The sequence below is a fragment of the Leopardus geoffroyi genome, chromosome B2, assembly GCF_018350155.1.
Source record: "Leopardus geoffroyi isolate Oge1 chromosome B2, O.geoffroyi_Oge1_pat1.0, whole genome shotgun sequence".
Lineage (NCBI taxonomy): Eukaryota > Metazoa > Chordata > Mammalia > Carnivora > Felidae > Leopardus > Leopardus geoffroyi.
Genome location: NC_059332.1, coordinates 57,939,896 through 57,962,163, shown reverse-complemented (window position 1 = coordinate 57,962,163; position 22,268 = coordinate 57,939,896). Strand labels below are relative to the sequence as shown.

General features: G+C 35.5%; 1 protein-coding gene across 2 annotated transcripts in view; it reads left to right on the top strand.

Annotated features, from left to right (window-relative positions):
• The window catches only part of LOC123608563 (protein eyes shut homolog), a 363,718-nt gene that overhangs the window by 106,823 nt on the left and 234,627 nt on the right, over nucleotides 1–22,268 (top strand). For both annotated transcript variants that reach the window (XM_045498669.1, XM_045498668.1), the window contains exon 4: nucleotides 19,865–19,973. In XM_045498669.1, coding sequence (XP_045354625.1) covers nucleotides 19,865–19,973 — 109 coding nt within the window. The remainder of the gene's footprint in view (nucleotides 1–19,864; nucleotides 19,974–22,268) is intronic.

Sequence of the window (22,268 nt, the reverse complement as noted above, 5' to 3'; positions counted from 1 at the left end):
TCAAAACTTCAGAGGTGAGCCTAGAATCCAATTTTAATAGGATATGCTAGAGTGAATTTCTTAGAATTTATAATCAGGTTTCCTAATAATCACTTTTTTATATAATGTTAAATGTATTAGAATTTAAAGAGATGAATATTTAACATTTTAAAAAGCAATACAGTGAAAAGTTTTTTAAAGAAAAAATGCAATGCCATGAAAATGCAATTACACAGTAAGAAAAAAAAATTAGAACTGTCAATTTGAGCATTATCCTCTTACTGGAATTAGTAATGTGTAAAATTTCCCTTGCACATTTTTGGTGATCCAGTATGTCTCACGTGATTCTTTTTATTTTTTCTCACATGATTCTTTACCCCAAATTCATAGAAGATATATCACGATTTTATGGACAGGTAAAAATAAACAGATTCTAGGCTCAAAATTACCATCTTCAGAGTACTAGCAATTCCTGGCTCTGGTTTTCTCATTCAGTGGTCTGAACATATTTGATATGTCACAGTTCCAAATCTAGTACTGCCTAGTTAGTTCCCTTCTCCTCTCTGTGAATCACACATGTTTAAGGCTGTAACTGCACTTGACTCTCATAATTTGAGGTTATCAAATTCATCTTTTTTTATTTTCTCCATGGTAGTGTAGCTTTCAGGATCTCAGAGCTTGTTAAGTCTAACACTGTTATGCAGATCTGTCTCACTGATTGAATAAATATAAATTAACCACAATCCTGGATAAAGGATGATTAAATATACTTAATCTCTTTACTGTCCCTATAATTGAAAGAAAATGGCCATTAGTCAAGAGCTTCTTAAACTAGGCACCGTTGACCCTTTGGACCAGATAAGTGCTGTGAGAGCTTGTTCTGTGTGTTGTAAGATGTTTAGCAACATCTCCAGCCTCAACATACTAGATGTGCGTAACACAGTATGTCTGTCCCCCACCCCAGGTGACAACCAAAAATGTCTCCAGACATTGACAAACATTCCCTGAAAAAGAACAAAATCACCCCTGGCTTAGAACCAAAGCATTAGATTGTGCTATTTTTGAAATGCAGTATCTAATCAGGGGTTGGCAGACTACAAACAAGGAGCCAATCTGGCCACAGTCTATTTTCATACAGCCCATGGCTAAGAATGGTTTTCACATTTTTAAAGGATGGTAAAGAGGAGGAAGAGGAGGAGGAGGAAGGAGAAGAAGGTATGTAAGATACTGTAGGTAGCCTGCAAAGTTTAAAAATATTGCTACCTGTCACTCTACAGTAAAAGTCTGACAATCCTTGAGATAAATAAACTGAGGATAAATAAATTAAGTGACCTGCTCAATTTCACACATTCTTACATCATTTCTAGTTCTTTTGTTATTCTCAACTTTGAATAGTTCTGCAATGTATGTGACACATGACAATGAGCATTCATAATTAGGTTCCAAATAAAGAGCAAGGAAAAACATGATTCTCTTACATATGTTTGAGTTTGTAGTTGATGTTCCCTTTTCTGACTTCCTGTTTGGTTTGTACTAGGAATCCATGAAACATGCATTCTAGTTTCATATATACAACCCATTTTGGGGAAACAGTAAAACATTATTTTTGTATATCTCAAGTATTAGAATAAGGATTTTGCCTGCTTGCCTTTAGAGAATATCATAAACTTTGAACTATTATTACACATTGAAATACAGAGAATGGTAAGAATCTTTGAATTGTCTATTTGTTTCTTCTAAGATTTTATTTAAATTCAAATTAGGTAACGTAGTAAAGTACTGGTTTCAGGAGTAGAATTTAGTGATCCATTACTTACATGTAACACCCAGTGCTCATCACAATTGCCCTACTTAATGCCCCTCACCCATTTAGCCCATTTCCCAACCACCTCCCCTCCAGCAACCATCAATTTGTTCTCCATAGTTAAGAGTCTCTTATGGTTCACCTCCATCTCTGTTTTTACTTATTTTATTTTTCCTTCCCTTCACCTATATTCATCTGTTTTGTTTCTTAAATTCCATATATGAGTGAAATCATATACTTGTCTTTCTCTGACTGATTTATTTCACTTGGCATAATCACTCTAGTGTCATCCACATGATTGCATATAACAAGATTTCATTCTTTTTAAGTTTATTTATTTTGAGAGAGAGAGAGAGAGTGTGTGTGTGTGTGTGCATGAGTTGGAGAGGGGTATATAGAGAGGGGTAGAGAGAATACCAATCAGGTTCCACATTGTCAGCATGGAGCCGGACGTGGAGCTCAAACTCATGAACAGTGAGATTGTGACCTGAGCCAAAATCAAGAGCCAGATGCCTAACCAACTAAGCCACCCAGGCACCCCAAGATTTCATTCTTTTTGATGGCTAATATTCCAGTGTGTGTGTGTGTGTGTGTGTGTGTGTGTGTGTGTGTGTGTGTATGTGTATGTGTATGGCTATATCTTCTTTATCCACTCATCAGTCGATGGACATTTGGGCTCTTTCCATAATTTGGCTATTGTTGATAGTGCTGCTATAAACATTGGGGTGTGTGTGTCCCTTTGAATCAGCATTTTTGTATCCTTTGGATAAATACCTAGTACTACAATTGCTATGTCATAGGGTAGCTCTATTTTTAAATTTCTGAGGAACCTCCACGCTGTTTTCTAGAGTGGCTGCACCAGTTTGCATTCCCACCAACCGTGTAAGAGAGTTCCCCCTTTTCTCTGCATCTTTGGCAACATCTGTTGTTTCCTGAGTTGTTTATTTTAGCTATTCTGACAGGTGTGAGGTGGTATCTCATTATGGCTTTGATTTGTATTTCCCTGATGATGAGTGATGTTGAGCATCTTTTCGTGTGTCTGTTAGCCATTTGTATGTCTTCTTGGGAGAAATGTCTATTAATGTCTCCTGCCCATTTCTTAACTGGATTGTTCATTTTTTGGATGTTCAGTTTGCTAAGTTCCTTATAGATTTTGGATACTAACCCTTTATCAGATATGTCATTTGCAAATTTCTTCTCCCATTCCATTGGTTGCCTTTTAGTTCTGCTGATTGTTTCCTTCACTGTGTAGAAGTTTTTCATCTTGATGAAGTCCCAGTAGTTCATTTTTGCTTTGTTTCCCAACCTCCAGAGACATGTCTAGTAAGAAATTGCTACAGTGGAGTTCAAAGAGGTTGTTGCCTATGTTCTCCTCTAGGATTTTGATGGTTTCCTGTCTCACATTTAGGTCTTTCATCCATTTTGAATTTCTTTTGTGTATGGTGTCAGAAAGTGGGCCAGCTTCATTCTTCTGCATGTCACTGCCAGTTTTCCCAGCACCATTTGTTGAAGAGACTATTTTTTTTTTCCCATTGGATATTCTTTCCTGCTTTGTCAAAGTTGAATTGACCATATAATTGTAGGTCCACTTCTGAGTCCTCTATTCTATTCCATTGATCTATGTGTCTGTTTTTGTGCCAGTGCCATACTGTCCTAATGATTACAGCTTTGTAATACAGCTTAAAATTCAGAATTGTGATGCCTCCCACTTTGCTTTGCTTTTCAACATTACTTTGGCTATTCAGGGTCTTTTCTGGTTCCATTCAAATTTTAGAATTGTCTATCTATTGCCTGTTTCTCAACATAATACCACTTTCATTCCAAATAAAGAGCAGACACCCTTTTCTTTAAAATGCTTATTACCTCATGTTGTTTTGGTAAGTAGAATATTAATACTCAAGATTCCCAATTTCATCTTGCTTCAGCTTAAACTCTTTTTTTTTCTTTAGTGGTATAAGAATGTCATGTGTTATTTGTTGTGGTTCATTTTATGTTTAAGATTATCCCTTCTTCTTAATGCTTCAGTTGTAGGTTTCCTGCTTGATAATTCTGGTTTCTTTGATTTCCATGATTTAAGGCTACCTAGGATTCCCAACTTTGTCTGCACATTGGAATCACCTGTGTAGCTTCAAAAAATACATGTGCCTGTGTTTCATCCCTAGAGATTGGGAATTAGTTGATTGGGGTTATGGCCTGATCATTGTAATTTTTGTAGGACACCCAGGAGTTGTCAGTGTGGAAATAAGTTTGGGGACCACTGATAAAAGAGTTAGGTATTTAGATTCAGAGCCAGTCTATTTGGGTCCATATCCTGGATCTTCTCCTTGTGAGGTTGGACAAATCACTTACAATCCCATGCTTCCATTCTCTTATCTGTAAAATGGACACTATAAGATTGCCTACTTGTGGAGGTTATGGTGAGTTAATATATGTAGTATATAGAAGCACTTGTTACTTAGCATTTAGTAAATCTTATTCAATCAATTATTATCAATTAATAGTAGTAGTAGTATCAGTAGTAGTGTTGGTGATGTCATTACTTTGTATTGTCTTCAATCATTCTCTTCAAATTTTTGTTGTTATTGTTGATTTAACACTTAATGGACCCAGGATTTTGTCTACCATTTAATTTGAATACACTCCTGTTGTAAACCATTACAAGATACAGGCCTGACCAATGACAATATATTAGGAATCTAGAACCATTTTATTTCCATTTACATTGTTGAATTTATATTGATTAAATCAAGGTTCCTAACATATTAAGTTGCACTGTGAAAATGTTCAAGAGGAAAGATACTATTGCTTTATGATTTTTTTCTCAGCTACTCAACAGCTAAATATTTGTTAAAGCCAAGTCATTTGGATTATCTGTAGATATTAAAAGTATAAGTCCACTCACAATTTAATGTATACATATTCTTTTTCTTAGGTTTGTTTTATTTATTGTTTTTAAGTAGGCTTCACACCCAGCATGAAGCCCAGTGCAGGGCTTGAACTCACGACCCTGAGATCAAGACCTGAGCTGTGATCAACAATCAGCTGCTTAACCAACTGAGCCACCCGGGCACCCCTATACATGTTCTGATCTCATTTGTGTCTAAATTACTTTTTAGCTATTTAATTTACATACATAAAACACTATCAGTATAATTTGGAGGGTTCTAGAAAACTTAAAATTTCTAATTTTTCCAGTGATTAGATTTGTTTCGTTACCTTTTAGTCACACCTAATCTGAATGTAATTAAATTAACCTACAATATATTTCCAAAGTGAATTTGAATAGACAACAAATTTTGACAGTTTGTGTAGACTTTTTGCCTAGGTTTGTATAATTTGTTTAAAAATATCTGCAAAAGAATTTCTGACCCATTTTAGATAATTAACCTTTTTATTAGAGTTATCATTGCTTGCTTATGAATGTATTTACAAATATTCTTTCTCAAATTCAGAGGTAAGATTGTCCCTTGAAAAATTTACCTAAAATATTTTAGGAAATAAAATCCTTGATACTTTTCACCATTATCTTAATCCTCTTGAAAAGGTAAATTATGCCTTGCCAGAATTGGGCAGGAAACCAAATTTAATGGTTATGTGCCCATTAGAGTAAAAGGATTCTGTCTTCTCTCAAGGAAGCAGACTTATGATGAATGGGTGAAAATTAATTTGAGTAAGGTTTTGATTCAGGGTACGAGGAGGAACAATGAACAATAAAAGACAAACAATATAAAGACAGACAGCCCAATTTTAAAATAGGCAAAGAACCTGAACAGACATTTCTCCAAAGAAGACGTATAAAAGGTCAATAGGCCTATGAAGGCATGCTCAAAATCATTAGTTATTAGGGGAATGCAAATCAAAACCATGATATACCACTGTATACTTGCTACAATGGCTATAATTTTATTTTCAAAATGAAAAATAACAAATGTTATTTGCAAGAGTGTGAAAAAATTGGAACCCTAGTACAATGCTGGTGGGAATCTAAAATAGTTTAGTCACTATGGAGAACAATTTGATGGTTCCTTAAAAAGTTAAATGTAACATTACTATATGACCCAGCAATTATGCTCCTAGGTACATACTCAAAAGAACTAAAAACAGGGACTCGAACAGATTCTTGTATTCCAGTATGCATAGCAGCATTGTTCACAGTAGCCAAAAGCTGTGAACAAATATATGTCTATCAAGAGATAGATAAAATGCCTTAAAAAAGGAATGAAATTCTAATACATGTTACAACATGGATGGACCTTGAAAACTTCATGCTAAGGTGAAATAAGCCAGACACAAAAGAACAAATACTATATGATTCCACCTACATGAAATGTCTGGAATAGACAAATTCATGGACACAAATTAGATTCAAGGCTATTGAGGGGAGGCTGAATGGGGAATTATTGCTTAATAATTAGAGTTTCATCCATTTGGTGTGATGAAAAATTTTGGAAATAGTGGTGACCGTCACACAATATTGTAAATATACTTAATGCCACTTAATTTTACACTTAAAAATGGTTAAAAGGGTAAACTTTATGTTATATATGTTTTACCACAATTAAAAGCAGGTTAAAAAAAAAAACCTCTTGTGGGCAGATTCTGAATAGTTGAGTCCTGAGAACATGATAGGAACAAAATACTGTCTGATGTACCAACCTTTTTATTTATTCCTAGAAAGTTTTTGATGAGAAGGTATAAACAGTGAGAGAAAATTTGAAAGTTACAAAATGGAAACAGGTACAACTTTAATGCAGGGTAATTTGGAAAATAGCCAATAAAAATTACAAACACAAACTTTCTTCTTTGATAATTCTACTTGTCGAATCTACTTATAGAAAAAAATGGAAATGTATCCATAGAGAGAGGAGAGGTTACATAAAGTACAGTGAAATCCATACAATGAAATACTCTACCACCTTAAAAAGAAACATGGAAACTCTTTGTGTCATGCTAGAACATAATCTCTAAAATGGATTAAATAATAAAAACACCATGGGAAGAATGTATATAGTATTTGTGTCCACATGTGTCTGTGTATGTGTGCATTTACAGATGCATAGAGGACTTCTGGATAAATAAGAAATTGGTAACACTGGTTCCTCGATGGACAGGACTTGGGTAGTCCAGGTGTGGGGTAGGAGAAAGATTTTAGACTATATACATATCTTTGCATACCTTTTGAATCTTGAGTCATGTGAATATGTTGCATGAAAATAACAAAATGTTTTAAAGTAATATTTTTAGGGGCGCGTTGGTGGCTCAGTTGGTTAAGCGGCCAACTTTGGCTCAGGTCAAGAAAGATCTCACAGCTCATGAGGTTCATGAGTTTCAGCCCAGCATCGAGCTCTGTGCTTACAGACAGCTCAAAGCCTGGAGCCTGCTTCAGATTGTCTCCATCTCTCCCCTGCACAGTCTCTCTCCCTCTCTCTCAAATATAAATAAGCATCTAAAAAAAACTCTAAAATAATCTTTTTATAATCCTTCATTGTAGAAAATAGTGCTGTATTACAGGGGGAAAAAAACATGTTCCTTTGCCCCTCGTTTTTATAACAAGACCTACCATTTATTTAGCTAGTGAACATTCATTCTGCTTTTACTTCAAATCAGAGTTTCGCAAGATGAACATTGTTGATAATTTAGGGATATATATGCTTTGTTGTTAGGGGCTGCCCTGTGCATTATAAGATGTTTAGCAGCATTGGTGACCTCTTCCTACTAAATGTCAGTGGCATCCTCCTCTTGCTGTTGTGACAAAGATTTCTCCAGACATTGCCAAATGTTCCCTGGAGGTAAATGGGCAAAAAGGAAACCCAGATTGAGAAACACTGCCTTGATATAATCCATGTATGGTGTTGAACCCAGTATCTGGTTTAAGAAAATCTTCAATAAAGGGTACCTAACGCACACACATCACGGGGTCTCACACACACACACACACACACACACACACACACACACACACACAGAATGGCTTTTATACAAACAGTGGCAAAACTGTTAAACAGTGAAGAAATGGCTTCGTGACATAATGAGCCTTCTTTCATTTGAATATTCAAACAGGTTGAAATTCATCCTTTACAAAGCCTTTACAAAGTGTCTTCCTTTAAGTAGGAGAATGGACTATGCATCTCAAGTCTTTCCTACCACTAAGACTCCTGGGTTCTGAGTACACTTGACCCTGTTCCAGTTTGCATTTATAGGAATATAACTGTTAATGTGAGAAATTCTTCTTTATAAAGCTTGTCCAATTATTTTATTCTGCTGGTAAAAAGTGCATGGAACTGTGTTGTATTATGATGCTCTACAAAAAAACCATAAAGAGAAAAGGGGAGGAGGATATTTTTTCTCTTCTAAGTACTAGAAAGGAAAGTAGCTTGATCCTTACAACCCTATACTTATATAACCACTCAGAATGAAACAATCATGTGTATTTTAATATTCCTATTACATCTAGTGCTTTTTTTTCTTTGAAAACTATCACTTCAGGAAATTCTAGGCTCTGGCTGAGGTATTTGCAAAATGAGAACCCCTTCTCAATTCAGAAAATGCTTTTGAGTAGAGAAAATATTCAAAGATTCTTTAATAAGGTTGGTAAGTTTCCTCATTTGTGGATACTTCTTTGTTCTCCCCTTTACAATTCACAATGTAATATAGAATTGCTTCTGTGGTGACATAAAACTTTGATTCCCTGGAAAGTCTTTGAATAGAAGGACGAGCTTTCTCCACCCATCTACAGCACCAACACTGAAAACTTTCTTTGGCCTAAAGAACTTATGATTTCAAAATTTGTATTATTCTCCCCAAGATTAAGACACCAGATTCTCAGTTGGTTGAAGGTTAAAGTAAACCACTGTGGAAATGTTTGCTACATTGGTTGTCAACAAAACATCTGCAACTGATAAAAAGCTTTGAATATAAACATTTCCTTTTACTATAGATAGCAAATATAATCCCACCCCTAAAGGTAATTAAAAACAAACCAAAGGGAAATGTGTTTCAGATTTCAAAGTATCAAATAGTAAAGGACTGTAAATTGCTGAATATATTTTTGCCATTTCTTTTCCAGTTACTACTATGACTGTGTTCACCCTTAGTGTTTAGTGAATTAGTGAGCACAGTCCCCTTTGCGCTTTAAAGAGGTCTGTTAGAATGTTTTTATTACTCTATTTGAATTGCAATAAATGCAGGTACTAGATTTAGGTATCTGTAATAGATTTGTGTTTATTACATCAGTGTTTCCTGTCAAATTTAACTACACTGTGAAAATGTTAAAAAAGAGATACACTGTTGCTTTCTGATCTTTTTCATAACCACTCCACAACTGAGATATTTGTTAAACCCGAATCTTTTAGATTATCTGTATACCTTAATAAGGTGTCCACTTATAATTCAATATATACACGTTCTAATCTCATTTATGTCTGAATTCCATTTTAATTATTGAACACTGCTAATATTCTAATCCATGCCTCTAATTTTTAACATTGTTTCATTAAAAAAAAGAAAAACTTCTGCTCTGTATTTGCTTATTGTGGCTGCTGTAACCTAATTGCCATAAAATTGATGGCTTAAAACAATAGAAATTTACTTTCTCATAGTTCTGGAGTCCAGAACTAGGAAGTCACAGTGTCAGTAAAACCACCCTGCCTTCGGAGGCTTGAGGGAAGATTTGTTCCTCACCTCTTCTATCTTTGAGTCATTGGCAGCATTTTGGTGTTTCTGGAATTCACTTCGATCTCTGCTTCCATCTTCACATCAAAACCCAGCTATGTCAGTTAGGTACTAGGGGACCGCAGATAGTTAGCCCCTCACGTACTCAACTTCCTGATCTTTAAATGGGAAAAAAACCAACATGTTTCTGCTTAATTCGTGGGGAGGATGATGTTGAATATTTTAAAGTCCTTGGGGAGGGGCACCTGGCTGGCTCAGTCACTACAGTATGGGACTCTTAATCTGGGGATGGTGAGTTCAAGCCCCGCATTGGGCATAGAGCTTACTTTTTAAAAAAGAATTTAAAGGAAAAATGCTTGAGGAAAATAAAATGCTTGGTTCATAATAAATGATATACTAATGTTTATTAAATAAAGCAAACTATCCCATTATAAGAGGCCATTGCTGTAATAACAATGTATACCCAATGAAGGTATCTCTGTCACTTTCAAATGATGTATTCCAGTGTGTCCTCTCATTGGTCAAGCATTGCTTACAATAGATAGAAGATAAGACAGAGCTGCATGAAGCCATGAGATACTGGACTGGGGCTCTTTAAAGAAGAGCAAAAAAAGCTAAAGATGAGGAAAAAAATATTCTCCTTTTTGTTTGTTTTCTATAATCAGTAAAGATAGGCACTCTTTGAACTCCCTATTTTCATTTTTGCCTCATGAGCCTGGCAATCACAAGCTCCCAGTTTGTATCTCTGAGTAAAATCTTCCCAGCATCACTTGCTCACTGAGTTTGAGTGAGACTTGAAGACGAAGCACAAATCTGTCAGCTCTCATTAACACTAACCTACACTGCCAATACTGGTGTGCCGGCCCCGATTCCTCTGGTTTTGGTGAAAATTGACCTCTCAGAGAATGGTAGTGTCTTTCCTGTCTACCCTCTATGAAGACCTTCAGAAGGCAACTGCTTTATCTACCTCCACCTCCCCACCACCTACTAGTTTCTTACATAATAGGGATTCATTTGTTTATTGAATGAATAGATCGATTTTAAGTTGTATGAGATAATTTTCCTGAACACTAATTTATTTTATGCTTTATTTCCCTATACAGATTTTCCCTTTTTCTTCTATTTCCTACTATTTTCCCTCATATGAAAAACTAGTGTAGACTCAGCCCTATAACGAACAAATTTTAGTATGAACAAATGTACATGGGTTTTTAATTTTTTTTAATGTTTATTTATTTTGAGAGAGAGAGAAGACAGAGTGCAGCCAAGGAGGGGCAGAGAGACAGGGAGACACAGAATCCGAAGCAGGCTCCAGGCTCTGAGCTGTCAGCACAGAGCCTGATATGGGGCTAGAACCCACGAACTCATGGGATGTGGAATTGAGAAGGAAGTTCAGGTCAGATCATGACCTAAGCCGAAGTCAGACACTTAATGACTAAACCACCCAGGCGCCCCTGAACAAATGTACATGTTTTAAGATAAAATGAAGTATTAGAGTTTAAAGGTAACTACCTTAAATCATTTGGATCAAGATTACATAAATAAAATTAACTGAGGATTATGTATTTAGAGCTTATTAAATTTCTTCATCATTGTGGGCTTATAGGCCTCACAGTAATTTAGTTTTCTATTTGTATCAAGTATTATAAAATTTTGAAACCATCTCTATCAGCAATTTTACTTTGCACATGACATGACATGGATTTTGGTCTACTTGGTGTATTTCATTTGTCATCTTCTGGAAAACTTCTAAAAGGTTAATGTAATTGTTTTTCTTATCATAAACAACTCCAGAAGTATGTTGTCTCTATTGTAAGGGTGAAAGACAAAGCATTTTTTCATCATCCTAATCATTTATTTAATTACATTTTTCTCAGTTTTTAAATTCGGAGTGCTTTCATGGGAGCTATTGATAAGAAATAGACCCTAAATTAAGGAGGAGCTAGTAATGCTTCTTCAAGCATTAAGCCTAGATTACATATATTCATTGATTGCATCTATTTTTATATTGATTGAATTTCTAAAATTTTACTTGTCTGGCTATCTCCAAATTGAAAGTTTGCTTGGGGTAAGAACTTTACTTTTCTTCTCTCCATATCAGAAGTTTCAAAGATGGGGAAGCCACGTTTGGCAAAGGTGTATAGGAAGGACAATTGGGGGGGAAGTGGCATGCATTAAAACCTTAGAAACCATAAAGAAAAAGTTATATATAAGAATGAGAAATAGATGGACTTTCCCAGAGAAAATTGAATAAGCTGAGACAAGGGACACTTAGATGGCGTGCCAGCTGACAAAGAAATATGAAACCAAAGAGGTATTGATCCTGAGGCACGGCTCGCTGGATCACACTACAGCCTTTTTACATTTAGAGTGATGAGAATATTTACAAGTTTGGCTTCGAGAGTGCTTGTGAAATTTAAATCCTTTGCATCTCTATTAATCTACTCTCTCTTCATATTTTTAATAAAAGCTAGATTAATAAATTGGATTAAATATGGTACAGTATAAATGTTTTAGCATCGAAATATTATTTTTTTAAATAAATCTCAAAATACACAGGCAGGGAAATCAATCATATGCTACAAATAATACTAATCATGCAAAACCCAGTATTTAGAAGACAGGTAAACCGCACGTTTATTATTTAGGTAAGGCAATTTTGTAAGAATCAGCCATCACTCACTGTAATACTTCTAAAAAATGACAGGGACGCACATGGTTTTTTCCTAAGGGAAACTGGTCTTTGGTTTCACTCCTAAGCTAACGGAAGTGAATCTCTCTACATACCCATATCATCAGAATGGCTTTTTGTTCAAATTGGGTGAAATAATCTATTATTAAATTGATTTTTTTTCAAATGCTATTTCAACTTGGGAAACTTGAGTAGCTCAAAATACGTGTATATGAGAGTTTAGGGGTTGCAGAGGAAAGGATCAGAAATGAGTATTTTCAACTCCTGAGTTTTGACTGTTTACTTAGTGGACTGGATACAAATATACCCCAAGATTGCTAAAAACAAATGAATTGAGCAATAAGTATTAGACTTGAAGGGTAAAACTAATTGGCATTTATAAACTGTGTATGTGTAGGTTTTAGGGGTAACATTCTTAAAACCCCCATTTATCAGCAGAGTAAACTGATCCAACCTAGAGCTATGAACAGAGTATGAATAAAACAGATTTCCTATTGAAGTTCCAAATTAAATGCCAACAATGAAGCTAAGCTTTGCAACTTAATGCCCTTGTTCTAAGTGAATACGTAAATCCTACTAGGAAATATTCAAGAATCTCCATGGATTCAAGATCTTAGAGGAAAAAGGGGAGGATAAAGGGTCGAATGATTTGTAGCTTTGCCAATTTGCCAGGCATAAATACTCCCACCATGGTCGATTTCAAATTACCAACATGAATTCACAGATGTGTGAATTGAGAAAGAAGGCACAAAACCAGCTCTCGTGAGTCAGTACTAGCCTTCTCCAGCACACCATTGAAGCTTCTTACCATGATATTCAGATAGATTAAAGCCAGATGTCAGGTCAAAAAACACAATATTTCTGAATACAAATTTCAATTTGTGTAATTGTAATCGTCATTATGTGAATGTTTTTACTGGACAAAGAAAACAAGGGTATTCTGGCCGTCTATACTTTTATAGGTGCTACCGGGAGACCATGAAATCTCTGGTCTGTATATGCTGTAGGTCCCAGTGCACATGAATTGGATGGTGTAGTCAGAAGTAAAATCACAGTTTTTGGAATATCTGTGATATCTCATGACAGCTGGTTGGTTGTTCCCTTGACGACTGCTCTGGCTAATCAAGGGTGTAAATGAAGTTCCTGCTCCAGCAGTCTTCAGGAATCATTGCAGATTCTTTCTTTAGTATCAGTGCTTCACAGGATAATGGCTCGGTTTTCTCAGTAATTTATTATTCAGGATATTTGGGCTATCTGTCAGTCAGAGAAAAGGCTAAATAAAATAACCTAAAGCCAATGACCATCTCATGACAATCATCTAGAGGCAGGAAGTCCTTGTAACAATCACCTATCAGACAGAGGTCAGGCAGCATTCCTTGTACAAACTGTGTGGCCATCCTGGCCAGCTCTTTGGTGCTCTAAATAAAAAGGCATGCTTCAAGGTGCCTTTGGTGTGTTTACATTGCTTTTTTTTGGCAAAGGGCCTAACAGTGATTTTTGTGTCTGATCTTTTTTTTACGTTCATTTAACATATAGATTGTGCTGAGTCACATTAACAACCTCAAACAGTATGGCTGTGTTGATTGGGCTGTATGAAACCTTCGTGGTCGTAAACAGCATCTTCTTAAATTTGCCCACACGGCCATGACAGTCACATTAGATACATGACCGGTAAGGAAAACTGTATGTCTCTGGACAGTTTCATCCATACTGCCTGATGTATAATCTTTTAAATATATTTTCCCCTGTTTTCCTGTTGCAAACAGGGACCTAAAACAATCACACTGTCAATTAGATCCTATCTGTGGGGAGCAGATGCCTTTCAGTGCCTCCATCTCTGCCATGTACCTTTACTGCCATCTGCCGATCTGAGTCTCCCATCTCAGCTATTCATATGCAGAGCTAACTCTCACAACTCAGTGAAACTTTGAGCTGAATGTGGAGATCATAGCAGCTAACATTGAGGTTAATCTCTCTCAGTCCTAAATCTAGCCAGAAAGATTCTTTTAATGGAAGTTCCAAGCTGGAGCTTAATGTGAATGTTATCTATTCATTTCAGAGTAATATTTAACATGTGGTAAACATTAAGGCTGGTTATTTTTGGTCATAATAGTTACTATCTTGGAGATTCACTTAACTGCTATCTATATTAAAGGTTATCTATATAGAGAACTTGTTTTTACATTCATTTTTAAAGTCTAATTTAGGTAAATAAAGAAATAAACCCAGCAAAGTTAATTCATGTCCAAAATTTAAAATAGACAAGCTAGGGGAGCCTGGGTGGCTCAGTCGGTTGAGCGTCCTACTTCGGCTCAGGTCATGATCTCACAGCTTGTGAGTTTGAGCCCTGCGTTGGGCTCTGTGCTGACAGCTCAGAGCCTGGACCTGCTTCTGCTTCTGTGTCCCTCTCACTGCCCCTAACCCACTCACATTCTGTCTCTGTCTCTCTCAAAAAATAAATAAATATTTAAAAAAATAATAATAAATAAAATAGACAAGCTAGAATCATTGCTGTATAATAACCAAACCTAGTGAGTGATAAGAGAAAAGAACATATTTTGCACCTGTGGAAGGATTCAGTATTGCCATCAACTTTGCAATATTCCCTAGACACAGTTGGTGCTGTTCAGTTATGTTACTTTTATATCATGGCTTAAAATTCTATAGCTACTACAATTATGCATGAGCTATGTTTTGTGAGCCTTCAGCATAGCACTACATTGGCCTTTTAAAGCATTTAATTTCATTATGGTATAATGCCAGTGACTCATATAACTCCAAGATTTGACAAATCAAACATAAGTACCTTAGAGAAGAAAGAAATCCATACTTCCTATTTCTCTCTGGAAGAAAGACAAACCACTTGACTTATGTGCTTTTGAAATCTGCCACTGAAGAAAAACATGAGACAGATGCATTGAAATGTGAAAGCACACACACACACACACACACACACACAACCCGAGATGGAAAAAGCCAAAGAAATTATTCTTTCCAAATTTAAAAGCCTGCAAAATTATAAAGGCACCCCCAATGTGCTTAATTTCCTTTCATTCCACCCCTCACAGATTAAAGATAACTTTCTATTTACATGGCCCTTCAAAAGTTAGGACTCAGGGCACCTGGGTGGCTCAGTTGGTTAAGCATCTGGCTCTTGATTTCAGGTCAGGTCATGATCATATGGTTCAGTTCATGAGATTGAGCCCTGCATTGGGCTCTACAGTGACATTGCAGAGTCTGCTTGAGAGTCTGTTCCTCTCTCTATCCCCACATGTGCGTGCTCTCCCTCCCTCTCTCTCTCATAATCAATAAATAAGCATTAAGAAAAGTTATAACTCAATTTTATCTTTATTGTTGTTTTTTTCTTATTGTAAAAAAAAGTGAGACTTCTGGTCAAGATGACTGTAACATCACACTTTGACGTTCCTCCTTAGTGTCAAACACACAGCAACAATATAGAAAATTTTAAAATACACAACTGAAAATACAAAAGTGAATTCAAAAACAAGATAGACATCTTCCCAGACAAGAAACCGACAAAACTGCAAAGCATCAAGAGCTAAGACTGCAGGCCTGCCAAGATCTAGGTCTAAAAACAGGGATGCTCAGCAACTATAAGGGAATTTAAACTAGTCATTCAAGTATACATGTGATATCTCTATCATTTATCTACCTATCTACCCACAGAGAAAAAGAGAGACTGTCCTCTGGGATTCTGACTTTTAGCAAACTGCCAGCCTACAAAGAACAGAGACAACCAAAGCATCATGAGCAGAACTGTACCAAGCAATCTTTTCAGCTCTGAATGGACCAAAGGATACCTTCAATATCACCATAGAACAGAACTGCCAAATATACATTATCCAAGATTCAGGTTTAGATGCTCTGAAGATCAGGTAGGCTTCTCATTAGGCAAGCAAACATGGGTTGCCTAATGATGAGCACAACAAGGAAAATGGAAGTGAGGGGAAAGAGAAAAAAAAAACTAAAAATGAGGCTGCACAGCACAGTATCAGAACACATGGCAACACTGAGAAAGGAGCAAAGGAAATCAACAAGTGGAACATGAATCACTCTAGATAAAATCATTTTTATGGAAAAATCTGACAAAAACTTTTAAGTAAATATTTCTGGGATGCTAGAAAACATTAGTGAAAGGATGACTCGTCTTAAAGGAGAATCTGTAAAGGAAAATCAGGCATAAATTATACAAAAATGATGCAAAAGATTCAAAATCCTGGGGAATAAAATATTCATTAAAATTTAAAATTTATTAAAATTCTGTCAATAGAATAAATAGTTCCTAGAGACTGCTGCAGAAAAAATTGGTGCCTAGGAAGAATACAGGACAGAGAAATTAAGAAAGTATTTTAAAGATGTGAAAGCAAGATTAAGAAATTTAGAGAACAGTTTAATTGTCTTCTGAAAAGTGTCTAACATAAATTCTAGAAGAAGAGATTTCAGAGGCCGTCAGAAAGCAATACAGTTGACCCTTGAACAACATGGGTCTCAACTGTGTGGGTCCACTTATATGCAGATATTTTTTTTATATAAATACAGTACAGTACTATAAATGCTATTTCCTCTTCCTTATGATTTTCTTGATAACATTTTCTTTTCTCTGGCTTACTTTAGTGTAAGAATACAGTATATAACATATGTAACATATAAAACGTGTTAATTGGCTGTTCATGTTGGTTATTGGTCAGACTTGTGATCAACAGAAGGCTATCGGCTAACTTTTAAAAGTTGTATGTGTATTTTCAAGTATGCAGGGCAGGGGTGGTCACCCCTAACCCCTGTGTTGTTCAAGAGTTAACATACCTAACATGAAGATAGTTTACCTAGAAAGAAAGCATGAAATCTAGGAAAACAAAAATGTCAATAAATTATTTTTGTTTTTATATAAATAAAAACTGAATTTTTTTTATAAAACTGAATTTTTCTTTTAAGAGGTGAAATTTAAAATTATTGTATGTTCCATGTCCAAAATATGGAAAATACAAATAAGCAAAAGAGACCAATTAAAAATCATCTTCATTCTCAGCATGCACAGATAGCCACTGTTAATATTAGCAAGAGTAGATCAAGTATTATCTCTATGCATATTTTTTATAAAAATGGTATATCACTCAAATTGTCTATCCTTTTCTATTCTATACAAATATTTTTCTATGCCATTAGTTAATATTCTAACTCCTGTTTAAGAGCTGCATAGCATTCAATTATATAAAAGTACTTGATTGAACAATCCACTCTCCATTGTTTACATTTGTACAACCCTTCCCTTGGTTTTGGATACCCTGAACTTCCACTTTGAGCACGCTCTTCTAAAAATTTAAAAATAAATTATCTTGCCAAATCAGAATTTTCTGCCAAATTGTTTAGCCTATTAAAGACTGTAAATACAAAGAACAAGAATGTTACAGACACTGGAAAAAATGTTTCTTTCATCAAATTTTAGTTTTCAAGGTAATGCAACCTGAGTATTTGATTTTGAATCCCATTATAGGTAATATTAGTAGAAGTAGATGAACACTTCATCTTGACTGTGTAATTTATTTTCATAAAAATCTCTTTAGAGATCCCTGTCTAGTCAGCAAATAATTGCTTTAACTTTGGATTTTAATATTAGCACTGAATGATTTATGTACATTAAATAATGTGATTCTCACTAACCATTTATGAACCAAGAACGATTATCTCCCTTCTGTGGATAATCACACTTTAGGAAAGAAAGGTTAAGTGGTTTGCCTAGGATCACTCAGCTAGTCAATGGATTATCTCAAAATATGATCCTTAAGTCTTTAAATCATTAGACTTGGCTGGCCTCAGCAATACTTGAGAGGCATACGGGATATGTATGCCTCAAATGATTTATGTGGCATAATGTCTAAATTTGTTTATAGAGCATTTTTTCATTGCCTATCATACAGTTTGGTCTGTAAGCAAAAATGAGATATTATAAAAATGAACATGATAAGAATCTACATGTAGAAAAATCTCTGGTGAAATTAGAGCATCAATTTCCAAAATGGTACATAAACCAAGCAGACAATAGAATCAACCATTTAGTGGAAGGGCCAGGGGAAGAAAAGAAGGAGGTAACAGAAAGTAAATAGGGTAGAGTAGCTTCCTTCTATAGCACTGAAGTTAATGGTTAGATTTTAACAAGCTCTGAATGAAACAAACAAAACGAGATCTTACTATGTCTTAATAAGGGCATGTGCATTCCCTGAGAACTATTTCCTGCATTTCCAGAATAAAGCATCTGTACAGGTCTACCTTCCCATTTCAACTATAATGACAAATGTGCTTCATATATCACCACAATTTACAATTCACACAAATGCAACACTCTAGAGGTTATTTGTGGAATTTAAACATCTTCAACAGTGATCTGATCAGAATTAGAAGTGTCCTTGGTAAACTGGAGCAGGGGCCCAAAAAGTAGTGTGATAATGTATTAAAAGGGTCATATCAGATTTGTATTTCTAGGTAAAGGGGAAGAGAAAACCAGCATGACCACTCTCCCTTTCTGGAGCAAGGGGGTGAGGGTGGGGGGGTGGGGGAAGGAAGTTCTGGTTTGCTTTTTCCGTTCAACTTACACCCCAAAATTGATTTTAAGAAAAATATTGATAAGTGACTTAACTAATGATTTTTAATAAAACTGACTTTTTCTTTTAAAAGTGGAATTACCAACTGATCCTGATGTACGAGGCACTTACCTTGTTTTAGCACTGAGAAATCCTGCATCCTGGAAAATGTCTTAGTCATGTGCAAACTGGGGCAGTGGGTCAAAATTAAAAGTAAAAATTAGGTGTGTTCATTGTCTAAAATTTAGAAAATACAAAAAAGCAAAAGTGAGCATTAAGATCATACTTTCAGTATGCAGAAATAGCCACTGTTAATATTAGTAAATGAATTTCTGATATCTCTATGGAATAGACTTAAAAAGACAAGTTACTATTATTACATGTGGCAAGTGACAGGGTACTATCATTTAAATTGTCTTTTAAAATTCTATTTAATTTTTTGCCAAGTACTTTAGTATGTGTACCTTTTTATCTGATTGTATCACTTTATAAACTGTGATAAATTTTCAATTGTGTATTGGTCATTTCTGCTATTCATTCTACAAATTCCCTTAACCTTATACTTTTCTTTATCTCTGAGACACAGTACCATGCCAGTACATTAGCAGCATGCTTTCTGAGTTCCGATAACTATATCACATTGTAATCTCACTGCTCAAGGGTATGCAGCCTTTCATTTCTTATTCCATTTCTATTTCCCCTGGAGGCCAGGGAGGGGAAATTTCTACCTAGGCAGGTTTGCATCATTTAACATTGCTGTTACTTGTCCAACAGTCTCCTACATGAGTGAGACCATATGTCCACCACTGTTAGCACTTAAAATTTATTATTAGCTACTTATACAGAAAGCTCTTTTGGTTTTGTGGGGGTTTAACTTTCTGAAAGCATTTCAAGTCCTGATTTAGAGATAGAAAGAGAAGGAAAATAAAATTTCAGCATAAGAAAAGAAATATATCTTTCATCTATCCTAAAATGTTCACACTTGGTTGAGGCCATATTTCAGGATTATTATGATCCAGAAAGTACCTCTCTCATTGAAGAAGTACTTACCATCCATGTGTGAAGTTACCCTGTTCTTGCCAGTAATACATGCAATAATGGCCTCTTCTGTTTTGTTTCTAGCTACACAATCCCTGTGGGCAACTCTCAGAGTGTGTGTATGATTGAAGTGACTGCAGATGGAAAACCTCCAATACTGAAGAAAGACACAGAGATATCCCATGTGTCTCAGGTAGTTATGCAAATATCCAGCTCCAGACATTAATAAGTGTGCCCTCAATATTTCAAATAACTATTTATTTTTAAGTTACTAAATACACGTCATATTTCTTTATTGAACATATTCCTTGTAAAAGCTCTCAACAAAACACCAGAATAGTCATCCCCGATACTTTAGGTACAATTAAATATATTTAATACTGCCTGTCGCTATAAAAGTTTTATTAAACTTAACAAGAAATTGATCTTCGTCTCACACTTTGCATATAATATGTTATGCTTGATGAAAAACACAGCACAGGAATGGGTAAAGATTAGCAAGATGCGGGGCACCTGGGTGGCTCAGTCGGTTAAGCGTCCAACTTCAGCTCAGGTCATGATCTCACTGTCTGTGAGTTCGAGCCCCGCATCCAGCTCTATGCTGACAGCTCAGAGCCCGGAGTCTGCTTCAGATTCTGTGTCCCCCTCTCTCTCTGCCCCTCCCCTGCTCATGCTCTGTCTCTCTCTGTCTCAAAAATAAATAAAAACATTAAAAAAAAAGATTAGCAAGATACAAAACAGTAATTAAAAACGCATTTTATAGGCTATGGTAGTGCTTGTACTGTGCTGTTAAAAAGTCCCTTCTCAGAGAATTTTTCTTAGAAACATTGAATGAAGCAAAATTTAGAGAAGAGAGGATGGATGGTTGTCCTTCCAGAGACCAGGCAATTCGCTGAATTCTTTTAATTTTAATGATGTGGTTGGTTACATGCTTCTTGGTATGACTTTATAGAAATACATTTAAGATAAAGAATTCCTGGTTCATTTGATCATCATGGAGAGTTAATCTGTATAATTAGAGCTCCAAAGTGCTAATTTTAGTGCACTTTAAAGCTGGCAGTGTGGAGGGCCCTAATGAATTGGAAATTTCATTTTATTTCCATTTTTTTCTACGTAGTTTTTTTTTCTCATATTGAGCATGTACAAGCATCTTAAAGAAGCACATAAGAATAGCTAACATTTGCATGAGCACATTTCATTTTCCAAATTATGGCTATATATTTTATCTCATTGGATCTTCACAAGAACTCTCCAAAGTAAGAATTATCTCTTTTACAAGATAGTATCTTATAAAACTGAGTATCAGATGTCCAAAATTTCATAGTGATAAGGAAAGAGACTTGATCCCAGATTTTCTGATTCCCACGCTTTGTTGTTGTTGTTGTTCCTTTTATAATACACTTAATTTCCTGCTGCAACAGATTCAACACTGTCTAGTGGATTATGATGGTAAGAATAAAATTGGCTTTTGTTTTGAAGAAAAAAAGAGACAAACAAACAAAAATAAACACAGACTCTTGAATACAAAGAACAACCTAGAGGTTGCCAGGAGGGGAGGCAGGTGAGTGAATGGGTGAAACAGATAAAGGGGATTAAGAGTACACTTTTCATGATGAGCTCTGACTAGTGTACAGGATTGTTGGATCATTACATTACATTACGTTACATTACATTACATTATTTTTTTAATGTTTTTATTTATTTCTGAGAGAGAGACAGAGAGAGAGAGAGCACGAGCAGGGGAGGGGCAGAAAGAGAGGGAGACACAGAATCCGAAGCAGATTCCAGGCTCCAAGCTGTCAGCACAGAGCCCAATGCAGGGCTCGAACTCACAAACCATGAGATCATGACCTGAGCCGAAGTCAGCCAGTTAACCAACTGAGCCACCCAAGCACCCTATCTTTTCAATAAATACTCATTAGTGGAATTGCTGGATCATATGATACTTCCATTTTTAATTTTTTGAGGAACCTCCATACTGTTGTATATAGCAAGTGCACAATTTTACATTCCCACCCACAGTGCACGAAGGTTCCAGTTTCTTCACATCTTTTTCAACACTTGCTATATTCTGTTTTTTTATGACTACCCTAACAAATGTGAGATGGTTTTTAATTATGATTTTGATTTGCATTTCCCTGATGAGTAGTGGTGTTAAACATCTTTATTACATATCTTTTGATTATTTATATGTCTTTGGAGAAATGTCTATTCAAGTCTCATGTCAGTTTTTTAACCACCCTATTTGTTTTCGCTTTGGAGGCATAGGAGTTTCTTACATTTTTTTTTAATATTAACCCCATATCAGCTATGTGGTTTGCAAATTCTTTCTCTCATTCTATAGATTTCCTTTTCATTTCATTGATTGTTTCCTCTGCAGTGCAGAAGCTTTTTCATTTAACATAGTCCCCCATGTCTTATGTTGCTTTTGTTGCTTGTGATTTTGGTGCTATATCCAAGAAATCATTTGTTCTACAGTGTTGTTCAA